At 34.7% G+C, this 25,750-nt stretch overlaps 1 protein-coding gene and 1 non-coding gene across 2 annotated transcripts; both read left to right on the top strand.

Moving 5' to 3' along the window:
* The first annotated feature begins 18,386 nt into the window (after positions 1-18,386).
* LOC109189511 (protein ORANGE-LIKE, chloroplastic) lies at positions 18,387-22,714 on the top strand. Its single transcript, XM_019340125.1, has 8 exons — positions 18,387-18,651; positions 18,806-18,923; positions 19,013-19,129; positions 20,384-20,470; positions 20,709-20,785; positions 20,898-21,025; positions 21,137-21,273; positions 22,461-22,714. Exons 1-8 carry the CDS (start codon positions 18,461-18,463, stop codon positions 22,536-22,538), a joined length of 933 nt encoding a protein of 310 aa, XP_019195670.1. The 5' UTR covers positions 18,387-18,460; the 3' UTR covers positions 22,539-22,714.
* An 89-nt stretch (positions 22,715-22,803) lies between these two features.
* TRNAL-UAG lies at positions 22,804-22,883 on the top strand. The gene has a single exon. It is a non-coding gene; the product is annotated as a tRNA-Leu (tRNA).
* Positions 22,884-25,750: the final 2,867 nt, after the last annotated feature.

The raw sequence follows: 25,750 nt of genomic DNA, 5'->3' as shown, positions 1-25,750 counted from the left end.
ACACAAATTTTTAATTCAGTCAAGAGATGCTTCAACCAGATTAGTTCACATGTTCCCAAGGCTATTGACCGATATTCTGCCTCTGCACTTGATCGAGCCACTACATTTTGCTTCTTACTTTTCCAAGAAATTAGGTTGCCACCAAGAAAAACACAGTATCCTGATGTTGATTTTCTATCCCAAGGGCATCCAACCCAATCTGCATCAGTATAACCAATAATCTCTGTATTTCCATGATCCTTGTATAACACACCAATTCCTGGAGACTTCTTGATGTATCTTAGAATCCTAATGACAGCATCCCAATGACTCTCACACGGAGAGGCCAGAAATTGACTCACAATGCTAATTGCAAAAGAAATGTCGGGGCGAGTGACTGTTAAATACAACAATTTCCCAACCAATCTTCGATATCTTCCTGGATCTGAAAAGGGGTTCCCTTGTCCGGTACAAGCTTAATGTTAGGATCCATGGGAGTATTAATTGATCTACAATCAAGCATACACGTTTCCTCTAATATGTCCAAAGCATATTTTCATTGAGATATACAAATCCCCTACTTTGACTGGGCAACTTCGATCCCTAAGAAGTATTTCAATTTTCCAAGATCTTTTGTCATTATAAACTTATAAACCCATCGACAACCAACAACCATTTTGCCAGGAGGTAATAGAACCAAGTCCCAAGTTCCCGAGGAATTCAAAGCAGCCATTTCATCTACCATAGCTTGTTGCCAACCAGGATGGGAAAGAGCCTCCTCAACCGATTTAGGAACAGAAACAGATGATAAATTGGAAATGAAAGCATTATAAACAGGCGAAAAATGGGGATAAGAGACAAAATTATATATAGGATAGGGATTGCGAGTAGACCTATTACCTACTCGACCCGCAATGGGAGAACTAGAGATTGGAGCAGGAACCGGATCCGAGGGAAGAGACCGCTCAGGAGATGAATCAGCAGGTTCAATGTTTGCAGCAGTAGTGGTTTGTGGTAATTTTGACCGACGATGATAGGTGAACCGGAAAGGAGAAATAGTGTGGGTTTGTGATGTATTGGGAGGTAGGACACCAGGAGATAGTGGTATTTCTATCCCTCCTTCAAACGAGGGGACATGCAGGACCCCAGGAAAAGGATCCACAACCCCTGCACAGTCAGATGAAAAGAATGGAGTGTACTCAAAGAAGGTAACATTTGGTGATACATAGAATCGCCGTGTGTCAGGGCAATAACGTCTGAACCCTTTTTGAACCCTAGAATACCCCACAAAAATACATTTCAAGGACTTGGGTGAGAGTTTATCACGACCAGGAGTAATATCCAGGACAAAGCAAGTGCAACCAAAAACCTTAAGAGGGAGCTTGTGTAATGGCTCTTGAGGAAATAGTATGCTATAAGGTATTTTGCCGTGTAGAACAAATGATGGCATACGGTTAATAAGGTAACATGAAAGAAGGATAGCATCTCCCCAGAAATAAGAAGGAACCTTGTAGTGAAGAAGCATAGTCCGAGCAGTTTCCACTAGATGCCTATTCTTCCGTTCAGACACACCATTCTGTTGTGGGGTATCTGGACAGGAGGATTCGTGGAGAATACTCTCAGAGTCAAGAAGTGTAGACAAAGGAGTATTGAAATATTCTTTGGCATTATCACTCTGAAGAATTTTAATAGACACTCCAAACTGATTTTTAATTTCATTGTGAAACTTTTGAAAGATGTTGAACACTTCAGAACGTCGTTACATTAGGAAAACCCAAGTACAACGAGAAAAGTTATCAATAAAAGTAACAAAATACCTAAAACCCAACAAAGAAGTGACACGACAAGGACCCCATATATCACTGTGAACTAAGGAAAAAGGGGATGATGATACTTTATTAACCCGTTCAGGAAAGGAGGTTCTTGAATGTTTTCCCAATTGACAAGACTCACACTCTAGTGAAGACAACTTTGATAGACTCGGTTCAAGTTGTTGTAGTTTCTTCAAACTTGGATGACCTAGACGGCAATGAGCAAGGGAGGGAGGAACAGTAGCACTACAGACAGCGGAAGCAGGAGTGGATAGACGGTATAATCCTTTTGATTCATACCCCGAGCCAATTGTCCTCCCCGAACGACGATCATGTATAATAACCGAATCAGAAGAAAAGGTGACAAGGCAACCTAGAGAGTGAGTAAGTTGACGAATGGAAATCAAGTTAAAAGGACACGTAGGTATATACAAAACTGATGACAAAGGTAAATTAGAAAGAGGTCTTGCTTTACCAACCCCGTTGGCAGTACATATAGATCCATTACCAAACACAATAGACGGAAGAGACTTAGAGTTTGTGAGGTGAGTCAATAAAGAGGAATTACCAAAGATATGTTCAGAGGCACCTGAATCAAGGACCCATGGTCCAAGAGGTCCAGATTGAGAAACAAGGGCAGTATGAGTCTCTCCGGGATGAGCCAAAGGAGTGAAAACAGCAGCTTGGGCATTAGCTTTAAACCGGGCAAACTCTTCATATTCCGCAAGAGAGATAATTTTAGAACCTGATTCTTCTTGTTTGAATTGAGCCACATTTGTAGGGGTATGCAACGGTTTCCCATGTAGCTTCCAGCATCGGTCTCGTGTGTGTCCAGATTTATTGCAGTAATCACAATATCTAGCGTTTTTCTGCCCACTATGATCTATTAGATCTAAAATAGTCTAACTATATGAACCATAGTATACGAGAAACCTAACCTCGTATGATAGCGGAAGCGTAGCCGTGTTGATCTCCAGCCATAGTTGATGTTCCTGTTGTGTTGCCTCTTAACGGTAGACCGTTAGCCATGTTTTGTCTCAGACCTGACTCAGAACACTAGATGGTGTATCGGTATGTACTGAGCGGTCTGAGTACCGTAACTGAATGTGCTATCTAATCCATAATCCTGTATCCCATCAATCCAGATTATATTAGGCACAGAGTTTGGTTGACTAACAACTACTAGTTATTAAGTCCAACCTGACCACTTAATAAGCCTAGTCAACTTGCACCACTTAATTAAGGCCCTAATATATAATATACAATATATATTATAAGAGAAAATCTTACATTCTCCCACTTGGTGCAAGTACTAGCACAACCTTCATCAAAGAACAAAACACACAAATCATAGTGACATGTCCTCTATTTAATCAGAGTAGTATCCATTATGGTCACATGCATCTTAATTCTCCAACTTAGGTCCTTAATGAACAAACCCTATGATTATTCTCGGTACCTTAAGGGATGTTTCTCAAAATACATTATGTGCACAACTGAAGGAGAAAACACATCCAAATTGTACAAAAGAGTACACTGTATGATCTCTAAAACTTTATAAGCATGCCTTAAGTAGAGATCTCTTAATGTTAGCATAATGCTAACTATATTCCATGACTTCTTTATAAGTTAACTTTAAGTACTATCTCTAACAGCTAAGAGCTTGAAGTTGACACGTCTGTCACTCCCACTCATCAAAAATAGCCAAAAGATAGTCAAGTCACAGAAGCATTCCAATAACTTAGACAATAAACCAAACGTCTAAGTCCATAAATTTGGAATCTTAATCATACACCACAACTTCCCAAATAACTTCAATGTTCATTTTAAATGAACTGAACATAATGAGTCTTACTTATACGTCCCACAAAATTGTTTTGAGCCTTACAACCGAAATGGTCCAGGATCAATTTTGGAGAAACTAAAGACTATTAATCACTGAAGAATTTACTAAATGACAGTGCACCAAAAGTTAAATGCTTTTGTTCTAATAAATTCCTTAATATTGTTACAACATTTTCATAAATATGTTGCACAGCCAAATGTTCAATAATTTGAACTTATGAATTTATATGAATAAATACAAGATTAATACTTGTGGAATCTTTTGGACTTATTGTTTAACATACAACCCAATTTGGAATGTATGAATACAATAGTTAAATCCTAAAACTTTAGTGGAGTATCTTAATGATCTTTTGCTAAATGATCATTCCCACTGATTAAAACATTCTTCAGCGAAATTAGTAAAGTGAACTTAATAACATACATACTCATAATTGATTTATTGACCAACTAACAAATGAAGACATAATTCCCCACCATTAGTTGGACATACTAAATAATCAATTTTTGGTTCCAATTATAGTCCAACTAAATAATGAAGATATAATTCCCCACCATAGTTGGACATACTAAAAAAAAAAACAAAATACATCTTTCAAAACCAAGTTTAGAATTTGGCTCAAAAGATACATTTTATTATTAATGGAATCCAAAAGATGTATGTCAAATCACGTAACTTACTACAGTTAGTCCGAAGAACCGAGCAAGATTCGCGGATTAATTAATAGAAGTGACTAAATTTTGGGAAGTGACTGAAAAACATGTTTTGCCAATGCAAACCATGAACCTTAGAATTATAATTGAGCTAAATTTATAAATTCTAAGAAATTGTGATAAAATTATTATCTAATGGGTTGAGGGATTTATTGACAAAAAACTTGCCTATGGGCTAAAGTTTTAATTCTATTAAATCCAATTAAGAAACCCTTATGATAATATTTTATCTCAATTACTAAAGAGCCAGAAGAATCTAGTGACATAAAACTTGCATGTGGGCTAAAGTTTTACTCAATTAGATCCAACTGAAAAAAATTTATTTATGATGAAACCATTATCAAATGAGTTGAAGAATCAAATGACATAAAACTTGCCTGTAGGCTAAAGTTTTATTCAATAAGATTCATTGCTATCATTATGATAAAAAACTTAAGAGATCATGTTTCTTTTCTTAATCCGTGTGGGCAAATTAAGAAATATGATCTAAAGTTTACATCATAAAACTAAACTTCATGATAGAATTGAAAATTATTTACAAATAACCATAAAGTAAATAAATTGATTTATTTCTATCGTCACTGATAAAACTACTAAACTACATTCCGATACATAATTGCCTGTGGGCTAAATTATGACCGTAGTCCAGTATTTCATCCTGATTAATTATATAAATATAACGAAATTGCCTGTGGGCTAAATTTCATCATATTACATACAATTAATCACAAATGATATGTCCAAAACTTTATGTGGTCAAAATAAACCGCTTAATATATAATTTTAACAGATTAAGGATGCTGTGGCTACTCCAAAACCAAATTAAAATTATAAGATCACTAGACAATCATCAAATCCTTGCCTAAACTTTATGTGATTAAAACTTAATAATCTTAGGTAACTAAATATGCTATAGCTATTCCTTAATTAACCAAGATTGAAAACTTAAGAGACTTCAGTAAATTAAAGATGTTTTGGCTATTCTTTAACGAACCGAAATCAAATCACATTAGCAAGGAATGTTTAAAATTTTGACAAACAGATTATACCAGATTGTGATGGGAAAATCTAAATATACTCCAAGGAAAGGCGGTTAGAGACTAAGTCTCACTGAAAACCAATTCCTTAAATAGAGTATCAATTTAAGGAGACTAGTGGCTCAAGATGTTCTTAACTCATGGCCATTAAAACTAGTATGACTCCCCGATTCAAATATACTTAATGTATAACTGTTTGGGGGTATGAACCTAAAACTGTAGGGTTCACCTATAATTAAAGCTTAAATGGTGAACTAAAAATAGCGGACTAAACGTGCTTAAATTCAGGCACTACCGCGACTAAAGTTTATGCGTAAGTCCAACTTAAATAGGAACTAATATAATTCCATCTCAAAGTATGCATTGCTAAAGGCATAATAAAATTGCATAATTTAAAACATAATATTATGCTTAGGACGGATATGCATAAAATTAAACATTAAACTCATATATTCCAAATAAATTGCACAACTTAAAGCAATTTACAATATGAGATTTTAAAGTATAAATTTACTATTCAAACACCAATGAGTCCAAACCAAAAGAGACCCAACATTTTGAATAATAATGTACTGAATATATACTTTTAAAATTTTTTTAAACTGTAAGCCCATGGGAAAATGTTTTAATGCATAAATATCAAATTTATGAGAAATAACTGAATTTACAAATTCAAACAATATCAAACCAAAAGGATATGCTAGCATTTGTAAATTAAAATCTCATAAACTCTAATTACATAATTAAACTTAATATTATGTACTTAATGTGATCGAATGCATAAAACAATCTAACGAGTATGAACCAACTAAAGAATATGAATTTAAACAAAATATTCATTTATTCATACTTAACCAAATATGGGCAGTCAGAACTAAAATCATAATTCCAAGAACTAAATGAATTATGGAATTAATGGCAAAAGTCAATTGCCTAGCAAACATGTTTTTCCAAAATTACTAAATTGATTCAAAATCACTCTCCATGACTCAGTTAATAATAATAATAATAATATTATTAATGGCAAAATTGCAAATAACCAAAATAGCAATAAATAGTCATAATAATATTATCACATTAAGTAGGAGACTAAATATGAAAAAACAGTGGTTAAAACCGCTAACATTTATAAACGTTTTCGGATAAAATTTTGAAAACTTAATAAAATTTGAAGTCCGAAAAATATTAATGTCCAGAAAATTATTTTCTGAACTGGAGTATTGTCACATAAATTTATTTGGAAACAGTTCAAGGTACACATCTGAATACCATAAAAATACTAATGTCATCATTAATCATTAATTATTAATAGTAATAAGTAACATTATAATCACTATTAACATTAATAATAACGACAAAGTAAAGTATGGTAATGCACCTTTAAATGTTTTCCTTTTTCTAAAGATAAAATATGTGACTAGTCCAAATTAGCGGTTTAACTATAACTGTAGCACTAATTATAAAAAATAATCGTAAAAGATAATTAATGGCTAACTTTAATGATGCAAACCGCATCTCTCCATTGCGCTAACAACGATGATGATCCACAAGAGAAGAAAAACTCCAGAATTCTCCCAATCTTCACTATCGGTGTCAATAAACTCGATGCAACGTCCAATGGTACGTTAAAAAATTTATTGGTAGGACTTAATTACCAACATTAATAGTCATGTAAAATAAAGTGGTAATCATGCCAATGTACCAAATATAGCAGATTACCATTAAATGCTAATTATTATGAAAAGTAATAAAATGAGATTAGCTCCTAAACTTAATAACAGTAATTAATAATGCTAATTAATAATAATTACAATAAAGGCAAAACTGTAATTAAGGGATGCCAAATACTAATCTCAATTTACCACATAATAATTAACCATGACTATTATGATACTTAGGGAGACTGAAGTTAAAGTAATAACCAAATTACCATTATATAGACAATATACCAACTATATTGCTTTTGCCATAAAATTAAAGACTTAATATTATTATTAAGGCCCTGGAAACTATTGATAGATTAAAAATTAATCAACTTAAATAATAGTTTGTAATTCTTAATGGCCAAAATAACAATTAAATCATTAATCCTTAATGTCTCAAAATAGATCAAGACAATAATTATAGCACTTAATTACTCAAATTAGGCTCATAAACCTCAATGGCCCAAGTGAATTATAACATGAATGATAAATGTGATCTAGTACTGAAATAGACCCAAAACTTAATATTATTACCAGCGATGAATACCAAAATATGGTAGTTAGTAATAATTATAACTTAATAAGCATGTTATAAGGAGTTATAATTATTATTTAAATATCAATCAAAATAATGACATCCATACTTTAATGACCGAAGATAGGTCTCAAATCGCTTGTTCAAAATAGGTTCTAAAGCCCCTGAGACACATAAAACTAAAATGTGCTCAAAATTAAGAGGAAACCAAACAAGCTGATTTAGTATGTCATAATACCTAAAATTGACCTAAGGATCCAAAATTGAATGATATTTTAATAATGAATTTATGAGTTAATAATATGCTAAATCCAACCTTAATGCATGCTATTATGAATATATAATTATAACAATAATTTATAAATATATGTAGCATGCTTGGATGTGCAAATTAATACATTATTAACCCATATATACTAAATAAATTGCAACACTTGAGGCAATTTAATTTGCACCTTAACATTAAATTAAAATTCAAGTAGCAAATTAAAACTTAATATTTGCCCCAAATTGAATGATAATTTAATAATTAATTAAGGAGGGATTAAACTGAACAATTAAGCTAGAAGAAGTCTAAATATGATAATGGATCAACTAAATCCAGCCCAAAACCAAAATCAGGCCCAAGATTTTTTTTATTATTTTTTTTTTAGTGTTGGACCAGGTCTGCCCAATGGGCCTGACCCGTCCCAACCCTCATGACCCATCATCATCTTCTTCACGTTAATTAGCCTAAAGCACCTATCTGCCGTGAGAATCAGCAGCGATGAAGCAGTGCCGAATGATAAAACATGGCAGTAGAGAAAAAATAATAATTTTGAAAATAATTTCAAAACTATGCTTTAGGCTCTTAAGATTAATTAAGAGAGTATCAATACTAATTAATTCACTCAAAACATACATACTAAATTACTTAATTATATCATGACTGAATAGATATATTTTGTATGCATATTTCAACGAATTAATATATGAAACATATACAAAAACTTGATGTATATGAAAGCTTTAACTTAATATTGTTTTAGGCAAAACAATCAACCAGACAAAGATTATAAAGGCTCTGATATCAAATGTTAGATCTAAAATAGTCTAACTATATGAACCATAGTATACGAGAAACCTAACCTCGTATGATAGCGGAAGCGTAGCCGTGTTGATCTCCAGCCATAGTTGATGTTCCTGTTGTGTTGCCTCTTAACGGTAGACTGTTAGCCATGTTTTGTCTCAGACCTGACTCAGAACCCTAGATGGTGTATCGGTATCTACTGAGCGGTCTGAGTACCGTAACTGAATGTGCTATCTAATCCATAATCCTGTATCCCATCAATCCAGGTTATATTAGGCACAGAGTTTGGTTGACTAACAACTACTAGTTATTAAGTCCAACCAGACCACTTAATAAGCCTAGTCAACTTGCACCACTTAATTAAGACCCTAATATATAATATACAATATATATTATAAGAGAAAATCTTACATGATCTTTATTCCGATTGCCCATATTGTTACCTCGACCTCCTTGGATCACAAGAGCGGATTGTTCTGTGGTGGGTGCAGTAGTCTCACCAGGAAAAGAAGTCACTTGAAGAAGGCGTTTGAACAATTCTTGGATCCCTGGCACAACCTTATCCCCAAAAATCTGGTTTCGAGTATTCTCAAACTAGGGGCCTAATTTAGACAAAACAAGAATAACAAAGAATTTTTCCCGTTGGGCAGCCTGTTCAGTAGGTGTCCCTCCAATTGGTAAAAGCTTATTAAACTCTGTTAATAAACTTTGAGTTTTCCCAAGGAAGGCTTCCATACTCAGACCATCCTATTTTAAGTTAACCAAATTATCAACAACTGTGTAACATTGTGAAATATCATTAGTGTACAAGGATTTGGCTTGATTCCATACATAACACATGTTTTAAAAACTCTAAACAGTTGAATTAACTCAGGTGAAAGGGATTGCCATAGGAGACTACAAAGTTGTGCATCCACCCTTTTTCCAAATTGCCTTCACATTTTCTGGAACATCTCCTACCCCTTGTTCCAAATGGTCAATAACACCTTGGCCCATAAACCACATTTCAACGGCATCCGACCAAGAGTGATAGTTTTGTGACCCACATAATTTTTCAGAGGTAATAACAGGATTTCCAGATAAATTAGGCACAAAAACTGAGCAAGAAATAACATGTTCAACATTGCCAGAAGTTTCCTCAGTTCCGGTTGAAGACATGGTTGATAAAAAAAAGGAATAATATTACCAGGAAAGCCAGAAGAGGGTCGAAATCAAATCTGGAAAGTTTCGCCGGAAAAACTCGCCGGAGGAAGTCTCACGCGCCGGCGTGTGACGGCGAGAGGCGGTGCGTGAGGTCGCGCGTGCGGCGGCGGTTTGCGACGGGGCTTCGACAGCTGGAGTCGCCAGACCTTCCAGACTGGCGATGGGTCGTCATCTTGTGAAAACTTTGAATGAAAAGCTGTATTGGAATTTTAAGTATCGGATGAACAGTAACGCTACTTAAAAGAACTGACCACAATATATATGCAGTGAAAGGAAAGCTAAAAGACCCTAACAGACATACAATAAACCCTAGGGATACTAACAGACATACAATAAAAGCAAATAATAAAAGCATAGTAAATAAAATAAATAAATCATCTCAACACCCACAGAACCAATCTCGTGGTTCCAAAACTCAAACTCTATGGAATCAGGTATCGAACTATCAATGTGCACACCCCCTGACTAGGATTCCAAGCCTGGCGGGCAGTTTCCAACCTCGTAATGTGGGAATACGCCACGTTACATGATATCGGATCGCAATGTCCGTTTCTTTCTCTTTTACTCCGAAAGGACATAGTCCAAACGGGTCCTCCAAAACAAGATTTTCCTCACAATAGATATATATAGATATCACTCATGCAACTCGAATCATGAAACATTTATCTTATGCAAATATGCACATAACTTCTCAACACATTCTCAATATGACAAGATAATGACTTTCCAAAATGGATATGAGTTTTTGGAAAATAATACTTAGGCTCACGTTGGCCACTTATGCATTTTTAAAACATGATATGCTCAAAATGCGACTCACTCTAAAACATGCTTCCATTTCTATTCACAGTGAAATCTCAATAATTCAACAAAGCATGTTTGTTAATCATAACTTGACAAATCTTCTCAATAAACACTTAGCAAGTATTTAGCATGCACTTGGAACTCAAAATACTCAACTCAAGCTCATTTACTGTAAACTCAAAATCAAGATAGGCAAGCTCTGTACACTTTCATACTTAGAAATGGCAAGATTCTCAATAAATCATAAAAGACAATTTGGGTATGCTCTTCTTAGCTAAACTTGACAATTAATGTTCATGCTTGTCTAATTAACAATCAGATAATATCAAGCTCATCAAATAGATAAATCAAAGTCTGATGCTTCTCAAATTCATTCACTGGAACAACTTCTGTAGGGATTTTCTTTACAAAAACTAGCACAAAGAGCTCATCTCTTAACCAAATTCAACGAAATCAAAGCCAAAACGTGCGTCAAGACGGTCTCGAGGTTCCGAGCCACAAGGGCCCGCGACTCCTGGCGCGAAACGACACGTAGCTAAGCCACAAGGGCCCGGCCACTACACAGGTTCTACTTGGCGGGGCTTGGGATGGCCCGCCTTCTAGCTCCGCCCCTCCACGGCTCAGGGCCACGGCTTGTAACAACACAAAATTTTATTTTATAAATCCAAATTTAAGAAATTCCGAAAATAGCCATTTTCACTCCATTAAAAAAATTTTGCGATCAATTGGTGTTTGAATAAATTATTTTTGTCACATTTTAAATTAATTTGACACCAAAACCTATTTAATTCGAAATTCCTAATTTTCGGGTACTTCGCATACCAAGTTTTAAATCGAGAAATTTATATGAGTGAGACCGGGAGAATTCAAAAAAACTTTAAACAAGGTCCATCTAAATAGCTTTTTGAGAAAATTCATTTTCAACCCCAAAGTATTTAAAATAGCATTTCTAGTCTATGGTTCATGTTTCAAGGTGGACCAAAGAGGCATTCTCTTTGTCTGATCTTTTCTAGAACTATCACCAAATTACCATTTTGCCCTCCACCAATCAAGAGAGAATCTCCTAGGGTTTTGCACCCATAAAACCACACCTTTCCCTCATTGAATCCCTGATCTCATTCCCTTGCCTCTCCCAATCTTTATCTGCTAGAAAGAAGAAGCATACACAGTAAGTTCCATTCTCCACCATTCATCTCCTCCCTTTGTTTTGGTGCCTTCTTTGCCTACATTCTTTGAGTTTCCTTAGGCTTAGTTTATTGTTGTGATTTGGGGTGTTTAGGTGGTAAAGAAGGTGGTGGAAGTTGAGGGAAAAGGAGGCTGAGATCCACACTAAAAGAAGAAACTACAAGAGGTATAACCCCATGGACTCCCTCTTAGATTTGGCTCTGTGAAGCCTCTTTATTGAGTAGAAATGAGTAGAAATTATGGGATTTTGTTGTGTTTATGCTTGAAATTGATTTAGTATTTGTCTTTGAGATGTTGAGAATGTTTTGGACTTGTTTGAATTGAGTTTGCAGGTGAAAATGTCATCTAGTGCACACACAGAGTGCACCAGATCAGACCAGCGGCCCATCAGGAGGGCCGCCAGCTAGAGCCGTGGTTACACGGGTCTAAGGCACGGCCCTAGAGGAGGGCGGCCGCCTAGACCCGATGGTGTAACGGGGCACATGGGGCGGCTCTTGAGAAGTCCCGCCCCAGGTCCCTGAGTATTGATCTGAGGAGATTTTGTGCAGTGGCCGAGCCCTTGTGGCTCAGCTACGTGTTGTTTCGGGCCGAGTGTTACGGGCCCTTGTGGCTCGGCTCTTCGGGATCGTCTCGACGCACGTTTTGGCTTTGATTTCATGGAATTTGGATAAAAAATGAGTAAGTTATGTAGGAATTGTGAAGAATTTGCTACACAGTATAATTTTGGCTAAGTTCACTGTGTATAAGAAATTCTTGATAATGTGATCTGCTGATATTTTTGTGTTGAGTAGAGAAGCATGATCCTTTGAGAATATGATTTATTATGAAAGCATGACTAGATTATGATATTTGATCAATGAGATTTGAAGCATATTTTGTTGTTAGAAATGTATAGAATTTGCTATATTGCAAACCGAGCATGATGTTATATTCTTGAGTACTTCATGTTATTTTATACATGGTTTAGAAGTATGTTATAGAGTATTTGGCATCTCACATATGTCATATTTCAAAAATGCATAAGGGGCCAACGTGAGCCCAAGAAATATTTTCAAAAACCATAAGCATGTGGTATATCATTCTTTGATGCATTGAGAAGTAGTAGAGTTGTTGCATGCATGAGAGATATATCTATGTATTATCTATATTGGTGAGGTTTTGGAGGATACCAGTTGGACTATGTCCTCTCGGGAGATATTTATGGACATTGCGGTCCCAGTATATGTAACACGGCGTATTCCCACGTTACGAGGTTGGAAACTGCCCGCCAGGCTTGGAATCCTGGTTAAGGGGTGTGCACACTTAAAGTTCGATACCTGATTCCACAGTGCGAGAACCACGAGATTGGTTCCGTAGACGGTAGGATATATTGGGTCGGACTTACGCCGTTCCCGATGGGGCAATTCACGCTTCGGTGAAACCCTGAGCCGTCTACGAGCGAGAAGAAAAGAAAGTGAGTCAATAGAGACTCAAAAGAAAGAAAATGAGTCAAGAGAGACTCAAGAGAAAGAAAGTGAGTCAAGAGAGACTCAAGAGAAAGAAAGCGAGTCAAGAGAGACTCAAAAGTAAAAAAGTAAGAAAGAAAGAAAGAGACCTCCACAGAAAGTACTATATTTTTATAAAGAGTGTATGAGTATATATATATATATATATATATATATATATATATATATATATATATATATATATATATATATATATATATATATATATATAGTATTGCACGAGATTGCATATGAATATAGAGTTGTACATGATTGCATATGATTATAGTATTGCACGAGATTACATATGAGTATGATTATAGTATTGCACGAGATTCCATATGAGTATGATGTATAGCATTGCACAAGATTGCATATGAGTATGATGAATAGTGTTGCACAAGATTGCATTTGAGTAGAATATCGCATGAGATTACATAATGAGAATGTTGATTTAAGATTGTTCATTGAGCATGATTATTTTGTTATATTTGAAGCCTTGTATATCAAGGTTATGTGATGAGAATGTGAGAGCATAAGAATACCTGTTATATGGTTTATTAGTATGATCCTATCTGTAAGCATGAGTTGCTTGTTAATGTAATTGAAGTGTTTATATGTTGAAGTATCTAAGTGTTCAGTCTTAAATGTATATAAGTGATAAACATTATTTTTAGTGTTATTTTTAATGATATTTTTATAGTTAATTTTCAATAATTGATTAATTTTATATCTATTTTATTTATTATTTGATTATAATTAACTTTGTTAATATTATTCATTTGTAGGTTGTTTGTATTAATTTTATTTTATTATTTGACTTCTATAAGTCTAATAATTCCTTGGTCCTAATTTAATAATAATAATAATAGTCTTAGTAGTATAATAGGAGTTTTAATAAACATAGACTAATTATAATTGATTTAAGTTAAAGAATAATTACTTTTGAGTTTCGGTCGAAGCTCTTTGTGCGGCGATTCAACCGAAGCTGTCAACAACACTGCGAGAGAAGAGGTCCTTCATCGGCTATGACCAGAGATTCAAAATAAAAATTACGGTGGAGTTCAGTTAAAGAAGCAATATAAATGGAAGGCTTTTGTGATGAAGAAGAATCACCAATTTTCGTCCCGGACCAATTCCGGTGGCGTGATTCGGCGATGCAGTCTGTGCTGGTACAGCGATCTCCGGCGCGGTACAGGAATTTCGGCGGCTCTCTTCAATCAGTTCGGCAATTAATTTATGAGCTTGCCAGCTTGGTGTTAATTTCTACAGGAGCAATTAATTACGACAACTCCTTTTTTCCCTTCTCTTCATTATTTTACTTTTGTCTAATTATCTCGTAATTATCATTTGTATGATGAAGCTGAGTGAGCTACTTGTAGCTAAGTCCTTTATGATTTGCTAAATCATTGTTAAGGAATATGACTAAATTACCATGAGTTTTGCAGATTGATTTACGTTTAATTTGTCAATTAATTAAGTTTTATCTTAAGGTTTTGAATTGAGATTAATTAAGTTGAATTTGGCCAATTTAATTCTTATTAGTTTGTTTGAGAGAAATATTGAGTAAACACTACACCTTTTAATTTCACGTTCCTAGGCTTTGTCCAATTTTATTGTTAATTTAATAGTCTGGTTGTTAGTAATTCCGCGTTTACTTTTCTTTGTTTTGATTCAATTACTTTGTATTTATATTGATCTTAGTTATTGGTCCTTGTCTCTGAGCGCTTTAAATTGTCAAGATCGTTATTTTAATTTGACATTCCATTGATGCTATTTCATTTCGTTGTTATTATCTTCCATACCTATATTTTCTACCCGCAGTCTCATTCGGTTAAGTACATTTTGACTCTTAATTAGCTTTGAACCGTTAATTTGTCAAGTTTGTCATTTTAATTTTAAATTATTAAATTGCTTTGTATCAATTCCTTGTGTGATCGACCCTTGCTTTTGCACACTACTGCTACAATGACTCGTGCACTTGCGAGGACTAATTAAAATTGTCCATCAATAAGCATGCTAGTTGATATTATTGGTTGCAAGCATTTAGAAAGTATGTGTTAGATCTAAAGATGATTAGAGATAAGTTTGTTGTTGTTTCCAAAAGAAATCAAATGTTTTCAAAGTATATCTATAATGCTTTACAGGGTTGAGTGTGGTTATACTTAGCTTCGTGCTAACGGGTGTTTTCCTATTTGTCTATGTGTTGCTTGCAAAACCCCTTTCAGGTGGGCCGAGCAGTGAGAAGAGATCGAGTTAGATTAGTCTCGTAGTTTGAGATGTCTAAACTCTAGATATGTTGATGACTTTGTTTTCGGATTTTAGACTCATGGTTGTTATTATGGTTTTGATGATGATGATGTAGACTTTTGGGGTGACTTTTCCCCCTTATGTTTTTAGTATTTGTTATGGATGCCAGATATTTATTTTATTTCTAGTTCTACCCCTTAGCCTGTGCAATCACCACAGAGTGGTGGTTGTGGCGGTGACATTCCCACTAGTTACCATTTTTATTTATTATTTCTGCTGCTTAGTTTATGTTAATGTTTGGATTAGAGTTGTGATTAAGAGATAGAAAAGTGGGGTGTTACAAATTGGTATCAAAGCGGTACGAACCGCGGGAGACTTAGGATGCTTGATCCTTAACATTGAGTATAGAAACTCTAAGTAAAAGTCCTAGGAAGGACAAGTTGAGGAAAGATCTCTAAGTTGAAGTCTTAAGAAAGACAAGATAAGAAGAGAACATTAAGTTGAAATCCTAACAAGGATAAGATTAGGGAAAGAGCCCTAATTGATGAATTAAGAAGAGAAAGCTTCGAGTTCAGTGATTAAGTATGAGAATCAGAGTTAAGAGAAACTCTAAGTATCAGTTAGGAACGCGGTGAGGTCGTGAGTTTCCTTGCGTTTGCTTATCTGTTTTTGTGCTTTATCAATGTGTTTTGTTGCATATAACCATTAATGTGCAATCCAACTATCAGCTTAGGCTTTTAGTTGAGATGGAGCACATGCTTCAATTTGGTATCAGAGTTAGACCAAAGGTCATGGGTACAAATCTCAACGCCACTTATAAGCGACTACGGTCCACGTGTTGCTTGGAACCCACCGCACACGTGAGGGGGGGCGTGTTGAGCATATAGCCATTAATGTGCAATCCAACCACGTGTTGCTTGGAACCCACCGCACACGTGAGGCGGGCGTGTTGCGACTACGGTCCACGTGTTGCTTGGAACCCACCGCACACGTGAGAGGGGCGTGTTGAGCATATAGCCATTAATGTGCAATCCAACTATCAGCTTAGGCTTTTAGTTGAGATGGAGCACATGCTTCAATTAAAGTGCTTTTGCTTATCTTTTGGAAGTAAAGAGAGAAGTTGAAAGAAAAAAACCAAGAGTTTGAAAGTTAAAGCTTAGAAGGGAAGTTGTTCTTGTTAAGTTGTTGAAGTAGATGAGAAGAGATGCCTTTACTTGCTTTATGTGCCTTATTGTTGTGAGCTTTGCCTTAGGGATAGGAAAGCTAGAGACAGTTAACTCTTAGGAGCTCTAACCTTGTTTCCTTTCTTTCGCGTTGAAGGGTGGTGAAATGCCACCGAGACGGCCCTACGGGGATGAGTCACCTCCTAGCAGAAAGTGCACCCTTGGCTTGTCAATTCAAGGGGGAATCAAGAAGTGGAAGAACCGGTCGGGGCGAAGGAAAGAGATTGTCAAGAGTCAACGCAACCAATCACCCCATGGAGTGACCGAAGAAAAATGAGCACAAGGGAGAGTGCTTACCACCCATTTGGATCCCGCCATACCAGTGGAGCTAGTCATGGGGACATTTCTGGTGAATCACGTACCTGCAGTAGTGTTTTTTGACTCTGGAGCTACCAATTCTTTCATATCCTCGGTGATGGTAGACGAGTTGGGATGGAAGCCTACCAGTCAAAGGAATATGAGTATCCGGCTAGCCTCGGGAAGATTGGTTGATTGCAAAGACATCTTGGAAGGCTTGCCCGTGGAGATATCGGGAGTAACCTTTCCCGGGGACTTGTTATCAGACAAAGTTTGGATATCTTGTGGTTCACCATGCTCCATGAACCAAAGGCTAGATTTGCTATTTAAAATAGTTTGGGGTTGAAAAAAGAATTTTCCCAAAATGATTTCTAGATAAACACTTGATTTAGATTTCTCAAAATTCTCCCGGTTTCACTCAGATAGGTTTCTCAGTTCAAAACTTGGTACACGAAGTACCCGAAATTTTAGGATGTTGGTTTTAAAATCAAGTCTTGGTGTTGAATTTATTTAAAATGGCTCAAAATAATTTATTCAACACCGATTTCATCGCAAAATTTTTTATGGAGTGATAAATGGCTATTTTAAAATTTTCTTAAAACCGAATTTATAAAGTTAAATTTTGAGTTGTCACATTTAGCTACACCCGAAAGAGTTGCGGGGCCGTCATCCAAAAAAAATGAAAAAATGATCAAATAAACCCCTACACATTATACGGAAGTGCAATTAGGCCTTCGAACTTTAAAAAAGTTTAATTAAACACATAAACGTATCAATCGAAGAAGGCAACTAGCGTCGCCTTCTTCTCAGGTGAAGAAGGTGACCATTCGCTTTCTTCAATTGAGTTAGAATGTGACGCCAGTCACCTTCTTCTCCAGGAAGAAGGCGAATGGTCGCCTTTTTCCAACTAAGGAAGAAGGCAACTTCTTTCTGGAGAAGGAGGCGACCAAACGTCGCGTCGCCTTCTTTTACAAAAAGAAGGCGACTTTGGTCGCAGATTGTCATTTTTTTCAAATTATTATCTAGGATGGAAGTTAACAATGTAATAGTTATCAGAGTAACCTATTAGTTATCGGCTAAATTGACTTATTTTATTGATTTTATAAAGTTGGAGTACTTAATTACACATTTTTAAAATTTAAAGATTTAATTACAATTTTCTATAAAGTTACAGTGTATTTAACTATTTTCAAAAAAAAAAAAAAAAAACGTTAACAATAACCGACTTTAATAATAGAACGGTCGGTTTGTCCCACCAGTCCACCACCATCCCTCTTTAACTAACTGGGATGGGCAGAAGAGGATAGGGAGACTGGGAGAGATGAGTTCTATCGCCATCAGCTTTCACCTTTCATCGCCCCAAACTTCAAAGCTCCATTCTTGCCGAACTCCCCTTCCCTTCCTCTGTACCCCATCTTCCAGTGGAACAAACCCGAAACGCATATCTCTATGGGTTTGTTCTTCTTCAAAACCCGCCCCCAATTCTAACCCCTCTGCAGACAGTAATCCCAGGTCAGCTCTACAACTTTCTCCCTTTTCTTTCGCTTTATGCTATGGGGTTTGAACATTTCTCTGCTAATTTTAGCGAAAAGACAATCTGTGTATAATTTGGCTGTTGGGTCTATTGTGTTTGTTGTATAATTTATGAGAAATTTTGTTGTTGCAGTAATTTCTGCATTATTGAAGGGCCAGAGACTGTTCAGGATTTTGTTCAGATGCAGATGCAGGAAATCCAAGATAATATTAGGAGTAGGCGCAATAAGATATTTCTCCTAATGGAAGAGGTGAGTTACTATTTGATGCATTTACAGTTTCCATTGCCTTCTGCCCTTTTTTCCAGTTGGACAACGTTTGAGTTTTGTGATAAATTTAGGTGAGGAGACTAAGAATACAGCAGCGCATAAAGGGCTTGAAAGTTAATGATGAGACTGGTGAAGAAGAAAATGAGATGCCAGATATCCCATCTACAATTCCTTTTCTTCCCAACATGGTAATTACTGCCCATTTCACATATATGTCTACACATTAACAAGTAAATACTTTAGATTTGACCATTCATTTGATTTGCCTCCAATGAATTAGAAAAGGTAGAATTCAATAGAATATAGATATTAACACTTGTGACTTTGACCTAAAACCATAAATTCATTGATCAGCTTTTATCTTAATCCCATTTTGTTGCCACAAGCGGCGAAATTCCCTCGACCCCAAACTCTCACACCCTGACCTGACAGGATAGTAGGGGGACTCAACGGCCCAATAAGTGGGAAGCAAATTATGCTGTGGAAACGTGTTCACCATGCTTGGTGAACACGGTCCCAAACGGCATCGTTTTTACCGAAAAAAAAAATTAGTTAATGTGCTGTTGACGTTTTGCATTCTATGTTCAGATTATGAATTTACATTTATTAAATTATGAATTTTCTGTTAGGAGATTATGAATTTACAGTTATGTAATTATGAATTTTCTGCACATTCATAATCTCATAACAGAAAATTCATAATCTCATAAAAGAAAATTCATAATTTCATAACTGCACATTCATAAATCCATGCCTGCAAATTCATAATTTATGAGTGTTGAAGAAACTTGCGCGAAGAGGAAGTCAAACCGCAAAATGTGAATATGAAGAAGAAAAGTCGCGCTGTTAATTAAAAAAATAAAATTGGTGGAAGATAACGGTGCCCGTAGGCACCGTTACCGTTTAGGACCGTGTTCACCATGGATGGTGAACACGGTTCCATGGCATAACGATTGAGTGGCCCACCACATTGGGTGTAACTCCCATATTGCAGTTGCCGGGCTCGATACTGTGTTCTTGCCCACACTCTACCACTCAAGAACCAACTGAGAGCTTTTATCTTAATCCCATTTTCTTGGTATGTCTGGGGATGTATATTATAGATATTTTCAACTTTTCAGGGATTTATGGATGAACTCGCATTTCATTTTGGCACTTTGGTTACCTAATTGAAAAGTAGAACACTTGTTAGTAGTTATGGTGTCTGTTTATATTGACCGATGATAGATCGATATCTTTTGCCTTGAGTGCTTCATAAAGTTACTAAAAATAATTACAGACTATCTACTTTTCCTTTTACTCCCGAACTACCACGGTGTCCAAACTATATTCATTTGTCAGTGAAACTCTCTAAGAATTCATGGTGTCCAAACTATTTCATTCAATCTCTGCTTATTCAGGTTTTGCTTTGGTACTAAGTGGTTCATTGTTGTTTGACATAGACGCCGAAGACATTGAAGCAGCTTTACCTTACAAGCTTTTCGTTCATATCTGGAATTATTGTATTTGGAGGGTTACTAGCACCAATTGTAAGTTAATGAGCTTGAGAAATAATTATGATATTTTTATTCTTCAATAGTTTTTCTTATCCTTATTAAGGCGTAGACAACTTGTGCTTTTACAAGTTTACCCATTGAAAGAAACTAAACCTGGAATGATATTTATGGCACTGATGGTAATGAATTCTGCTAAAAAATGGGATGTTGTATATCTGCTCTTGTGATTATGAAGACTTCAAACTACTAAACCTCTTTTTTGGCATGACAGCTTGAGCTGAAATTAGGGTTAGGTGGGACCTCTTATGAAGATTTCATACGCAACTTGCATTTGCCTATGCAACTAAGGTATATGATGAAACTTTTGGCATTTTTTTACACATTGATATGGAGCGATGAACAAATGATCTAAGATAGTTCATATAGATTTGTTGTTATCTACTTTTTATGCTATTTGCAGTCAGGTCGACCCCATAGTGGCCTCGTTTTCGGGTGGGGCAGTCGGAGTTATTTCATGTTTGATGCTAATTGAAGCTAACAATGTTGTGCAACAAGAGAAGAAAAGGTGCAAATATTGCAATGGAAGTGGTATGTTCCTCCCGAAACAGTCAATTCCTTATCCTATGGTGTATAGTTTCAGGGTAGTACGAATTCTCTATAACACTCGGCGTTTATCTGTTTACATGGTTACGTAAGCAGGATACTTGGCATGTGCACGTTGTTCTGCAAGTGGTAAATGCTTGTACATTGAGCCCATCTCAGTAAACAGTGCTTCTAACAAGCCATTACGGGCTCCAACACTTCAAAGATGTCTTAATTGCTCTGGGGCAGGAAAGGTATGTGTAATATCCTCTACTTTCATAGATTTCTGTCAAAATTGAATCTTTCTGTTATGGGTTCAGATAACCCGCAGGGATGAGGTCTTGAAAATGCAAACTTTACTGTCAGAAACTCAGCCCGGCTCCAAAAGAAAGAAAGAAAAAATTCCTTTCATGAATGCGTAATAATACATTATAATCCACATATAACTTCTTTGCTATTCATTTGATTACACGCACACCCATAATATAATAATGACAAACACAACCCAAATTGCATTCTTAGCGACATGTCATATATGATAGTGATGAAGGTCCTCTGTCCCTTTGGGCCTCAAGGTTGCTCGATTTATTTGTATCAGTGCAACACAAGACTTGGTCTGCCACTCTGCTTGAGCATTTGAGCCTATACAAGCACATGTACACATTAGGAGCGAGTTAATTCCAGCAATAGTCATTTGACTATATTGATTTTCCAAAATTAGTCCCCGACTTTTAATTTGGACACTTTACGTCCCTTGACTTTCAATTTCTTTCCAATTGAGGTCCTTTTGTTAGATTACGGTAAAGTGGACTTTAAATGAATGAGTAAAGTAGTCATTTCATCTGCTTAATGTATAATTCTTCGTATTTCTTCCTTGTATACGCGACTTCGGATATCAGATTCACTTAATTGCTTAATCCCCAATGGAATTTTGTTCTTCGAGTGGATTTAGGGATTAAGCAATTAAGTAAATCCGATGTCTGAAATCGCGCATACAAGGGAGAAATACGAAAAAATTATACATTAGGCAGATGAAACGACTACTTTATCATTTCATTTAAAGTCCAATTTACCATAATTTGACAGAAGGACCTCAATTGGAAAGAAATTGAAAATCAAGGGATGTAAAGTGTCCAAATTAAAAGTCGATGACTAATTTTAAAAAAATCAATATAATCGGAGGACTATTGCTGGAATTAACTCCATTAGGAGCCTAACTGGTTCATGGTAGCTCTCACATATATATATGCCAGTGCCTTGCATTTTACATTTTTTTTTTTTTTTATATGAATCAATTTTCCGCACGCTTTGCTTTCTCTACCTTCCATTGCCAGGTCCTATGCATCGAAGATGTTACAATTTTTATATTGCCTCAAAATGTTGTAGGTTCCACAATTTAGCTAACCCCGTACACTGATAGATTGTTGTTTTTACTGACAAGGTGATGTGCCCGACGTGCCTTTGCACTGGGATGGTGATGGCAAGCGAGCATGATCCTCGAATAAATCCATTTGATTAGGAAATAGAGAATCATTGTGTTGTATCTTAATTTATTTCAATGGAATTACTACTTTAAAGTTGAATTGTACCTTCAAAATGGGAATGTGTCATTAGATTATACTACCTGGGTATTGTACACTAATAACTTGACTCTGAATGCCCTTTTATCATAATGGTGGTATTATAGTTCAAATATAAGCTTTCATAATGGTTGGTTCCTTCCTATTTATCCATACAAAAGGATTAAATATAATGTATCATATTCACCAACAATGCACCAACAAGACAGTTTGGCCGAGTGGTCTAAGGCGCCAGATTTAGGCTCTGGTCTGAAAGGGCGTGGGTTCAAATCTCACAGCTGTCAATGTTTTTGTACATTTTTACACTGCATTATGCCTATTCTTTAATGACTATTGGGCTGAGCCCATGTACGGCGCGCGTAGTGGCTTCAAAAAGCTTACTGGGCTCAGTCCATGCACATCCCTAAAAGAATTAATACCTAATTTAGTCACTATAGTAATTTTATTTTTATGGTTAATTAGATCCTCGACTTTGATGATTTTACTCAGTTGAATCCTCCTTTAAAATAGCTTAGTAATTTCACTTCTATTAATATTTAATTTAGTCATCGACTATAATAGTTTTATCTAAGTTAGTTTTCGACTATAGTGACTTTATTTAATTTAATTTTTGACTATAGTGATTTTTCTCAAATTAGTCATGGATTCTAATAATTGAGGATTCAATTGGATAAAATTATCGAAGTCGATGACCTAATTAAGCACATAGACGATTGTGGGTTCGAGTGCCATCAGAAGTGTATAATTAATTTCTTTTTTTTTTTCAAAAAAGACTAAATCAAGAAAAATCAATATAGTCAAAGACCAATCATTATTGTGTGGACCATATTATCAAATAACATTCAGTACACAAATAATATACTTTTAGATTTTTAGTATATTAAAAATGTATATTGTGACATTATTTAAATACTGAAAGTATATTATTTTGTATAATGTGCATTCAATATACGAATAATATACTTTTAATATATTAAAAATGTACTTTTTGTTATGTTTCACACAATAATTTACCCCGTTAAAGATTAACAGGACATTTAGTTGAAAGGAAGAAAGTAAGAGAAAAATAAATTGTAATTCGGTGGAAAAAAAATAAGTTGGGAATAAGTGTTTCGTTTCGCTCATATGTTAGTTTCATTGATGATGTAGATCTATTTTGGCCACTTTTGCTCATTATTCTGTTAATTTTGTTCCTAAATTAGCTAATCTTTTAGCTCATATTTTAACTTCTCAAGCTTTTGCTCAGCCTGGTACTTTGTACTGGGATTCTATCGCGCCTGATTTTATTTTGATTTACCTTTAATATATTCTATCGGTATGGTTTGCTTCAAAAAAAAAAAGAAAAAAAGATGTGGGAATAAAGTAAGAATTAAAATTACATTGTTTGGTATGGATGAATAGAATTATTCGGAATAGAAATGAGAGAAGTGATATAAAGACTAAAATACCATTATGTAATAATATTAATAATAACTAGTATTCGCCTGTGCGATGCACGGAATGAATTTGTTGTAATATATTAAGAATATTTGGATTGATATATAATTATTTAAATTAGAACATTAAATATTATATAGTGCAATTGAATATGTGGTTTGGATAATTTATGTGTTTTGATGTTGTCATTGTTTTAATTTGAGCAAATAATTGATCAAATTAATAGCTAATGTGTAGATGTATGCATGCGGTGCTGTAGCTTTGGAGATTTTATTTATCATTGTTTGTATTTTTTATAAATTAGGCAAATGTGCTCGTTTTCTAGCAACTTAGTTATAAGAATGAATTGATATCCTAATTCACTTGTATGGAAAATATATTTTTTGTCTACATATATAGTAATTTTGTCATTTAAAAAACACAATATCACTGAATGTATTGCACATTATTGAAACATCTTTGTAGACAACATTGGTAGTACCAACACAATCTTGTCCATCTTCGTCTAGAGCTAACACCTTCAGTCCATCATGATGGGTGACTCGGGTGAAAATATATAATGGTAGAATATCAGTCAATTAGTGATCCTTTTATATTTCAGTCAATTAGTAATATCGGATTCATTTTCAGCCAATTATTATTTTTTTTTTTAATTTCAGTCAATTAGAATATTAGATGCAGAGATATTTTTACCTAATTTCCGTTCCATTTTTAATTGATGATGTATAATATTTTTATTGAAATATTCCCATTATATTTTTAATTTACATTTATATTGTTTGAAATATACATTTACTATTGATGATGTAGAATATTATTATTGTAATATTTCTGTCTAATTTTTATTTTTTGTTCCAATTTTAATTAAAATGCAATGATCTCACAATTTCTTTTTTTCATTTTAGTCAATTAGTCAGTTACTCAATTAGAAATATTATTGTTACCAATTAAGCTTTATTAATTTTTTACTAATTAATTAATATTCATATTAATTTGGGCGGGAATATTGAAAAGGAGGATTTTACTTTTATTAATAGTACTAGTTTTTTTTTTTTTTTTTTTTTTTTTTTACGTGCATTGCGCGATTGAGATAATGCCAAATATTTTTTTAAATAAGTACTATAAAATATATCAATGCAAGATTATATTGGAATTGTTCATGCATAGATAATTTAATATTGAATTTGCGTATTTAAATAGGTAATTCTAAGTTTACAAATGCAAGATAATATAGTCAAGATTGATTATAATTGCCAATAAAATAATTGTATGGGTATGGTTGAAACCAAATACAGGAAATAAGGGAGAGCAAATAAAAATTAGGACATAAAATATTAAATATATACTAATATTGAAGAGCTAACTGCTGATTGCCAAACAAGGACATTGCGAGATAGTTTCTCACTTCAATTTGTTGTGTGATTTGAATACTCTTTTTGTCAATAAATCTCCCAAGTAGTTAATATGATTGGCTTAATTATACATTTTTTATTTTTTTATAACAATAATAATAATAATAATAATTATTATTATTATTATTATTGTTATTGTTATTGTTATTGTTATTGTTATTCTTATTGTTATTATTATTATTATTAGAGATATATTGGTGTAGTTAGAGGTTAGTGTGGGTCGTTAACTATTTCCCAGCTACATTTTATGTATAAATGCTCTTGTAATTCTCCTTGAACAAACACATTAATATTTACGGGTG

Source organism: Ipomoea nil, unplaced genomic scaffold (assembly GCF_001879475.1).
Source record: "Ipomoea nil cultivar Tokyo-kokei standard unplaced genomic scaffold, Asagao_1.1 scaffold1558, whole genome shotgun sequence".
In the NCBI taxonomy this organism is placed as follows: Eukaryota; Viridiplantae; Streptophyta; class Magnoliopsida; order Solanales; family Convolvulaceae; genus Ipomoea; species Ipomoea nil.
The sequence above is the reverse complement of the archived record's forward strand: the minus strand, read 5'-3'. Positions and strand labels throughout refer to the sequence as shown.